This window comes from Penaeus monodon, chromosome 19 (genome assembly GCF_015228065.2).
Source record: "Penaeus monodon isolate SGIC_2016 chromosome 19, NSTDA_Pmon_1, whole genome shotgun sequence".
In the NCBI taxonomy this organism is placed as follows: Eukaryota; Metazoa; Arthropoda; class Malacostraca; order Decapoda; family Penaeidae; genus Penaeus; species Penaeus monodon.
In genome coordinates this window covers 23,581,367-23,582,630 of record NC_051404.1, presented here as the reverse complement: position 1 = coordinate 23,582,630, position 1,264 = coordinate 23,581,367, and the positions used below count along the sequence as shown (strand labels likewise).

General features: G+C 42.1%; 1 protein-coding gene across 1 annotated transcript in view; it reads right to left on the bottom strand.

Annotated features, from left to right (window-relative positions):
- The window catches only part of LOC119585362 (nucleoprotein TPR-like), a 21,533-nt gene that overhangs the window by 3,913 nt on the left and 16,356 nt on the right, over positions 1 to 1,264 (bottom strand). The window contains exons 4-7 of the mRNA XM_037934033.1: positions 774 to 1,255; positions 526 to 638; positions 384 to 429; positions 46 to 159 (exon numbers count right to left, since the gene is read on the bottom strand). Of these exons, the coding sequence (XP_037789961.1) occupies positions 46 to 159; positions 384 to 429; positions 526 to 638; positions 774 to 1,255 (755 nt within the window). The remainder of the gene's footprint in view (positions 1 to 45; positions 160 to 383; positions 430 to 525; positions 639 to 773; positions 1,256 to 1,264) is intronic.

Sequence of the window (1,264 nt, the reverse complement as noted above, 5' to 3'; positions counted from 1 at the left end):
CAATGTCAACAGCCATGGAATCTGCCTCTGTGAAGTTATCTTCACAATCACGTGATGTTTCCCCACTGGACTGTTCACCTCCTGTCACTAGAACTGTTGGTGGTTCACGCGTTGACTCTCCCTCACTAGTACTCACTCCACCTTCAGCTCCAAGTTCAGCTACAAAGCAATGAGAGAATCAACATGAGCAACATTAAAATGCACTCTTACACAGACACACCTAATGCTACACAGACATACATTCATGTTCTATAACTAACCATGTTAGAACCTAAATTGAGTGGCAGCCTATGAAATTTGCAACATTTTCAATAATGATTTCAGGGACATAACAAAAGCTCATAGAATTTCAAAAATCAAAAATCATGTCCCCATATCATAACTTGACACTGAAGCTTTAGGTTCTGAAGGTGTTACAATCATTCTCAACTTTATACATGTGAAATGGTATGAATCTACATGACTCTATATCTATACAAAAAATTTTGCTCAAACAAAAGCATGAAAATCAATTAACTAACAAACCTGTAGGAGATCTCCTAGCGGGGTGGTGGGCTGAGATCTATTTCCTTCATCAAGACCCAAATCAATGCGTGTGTCATCTATTAAACCTCCTCTGCCATCTGAGCCAAATCCACCTTAAGCCACGTATATAAAATCTCTTAATAAATGACATAATAAAGGAGAAACTCTACTTATCTATACATTTTCCTCATACAGTGAAGGAGACTTATTTCAAGGCTACATTTAATACATTTATAAATAAAACTTACTTGTCTGAGGTGGGTTTGCAACTTCTGCATTAGAGCCAAACACAAATCCACCAGATGGAACCTGTGGAGAGCTTACTGCTTCAGAGAACCCATCCCCACGCCTTGGGACAAACAGAGTTGGTGTCGATGGTACAATGCTGTCATCACCACCCTCTTCATAGTGAGGAAGCTGACTGAAAGGTGCCAAGTTCTGACGGCCAACTGGTCTTTCCTGCCGAATAACAGGCCTAGGGAGTGGCACTCCTGGGCTAGTCTGAGAGGGTCCCTCATTTTGACCTGATGAAGAAGGCTGACTTGATCCACCAGATGGCTGAGGTCTCTGGCTCTCACTAGGGGCATCTGGGGATTCGTTATTTGATTCTTCAACATGTGCGGATGTTTCTGAAGCAGCTTCAGCCTCAGCATCAGCACTTCTCATATCCTCACTAGCTTCTCTGCCTTCTTGGTTATTTCCTGCACTGAAGCCATGACTTCCATCATCCCTTTCTATG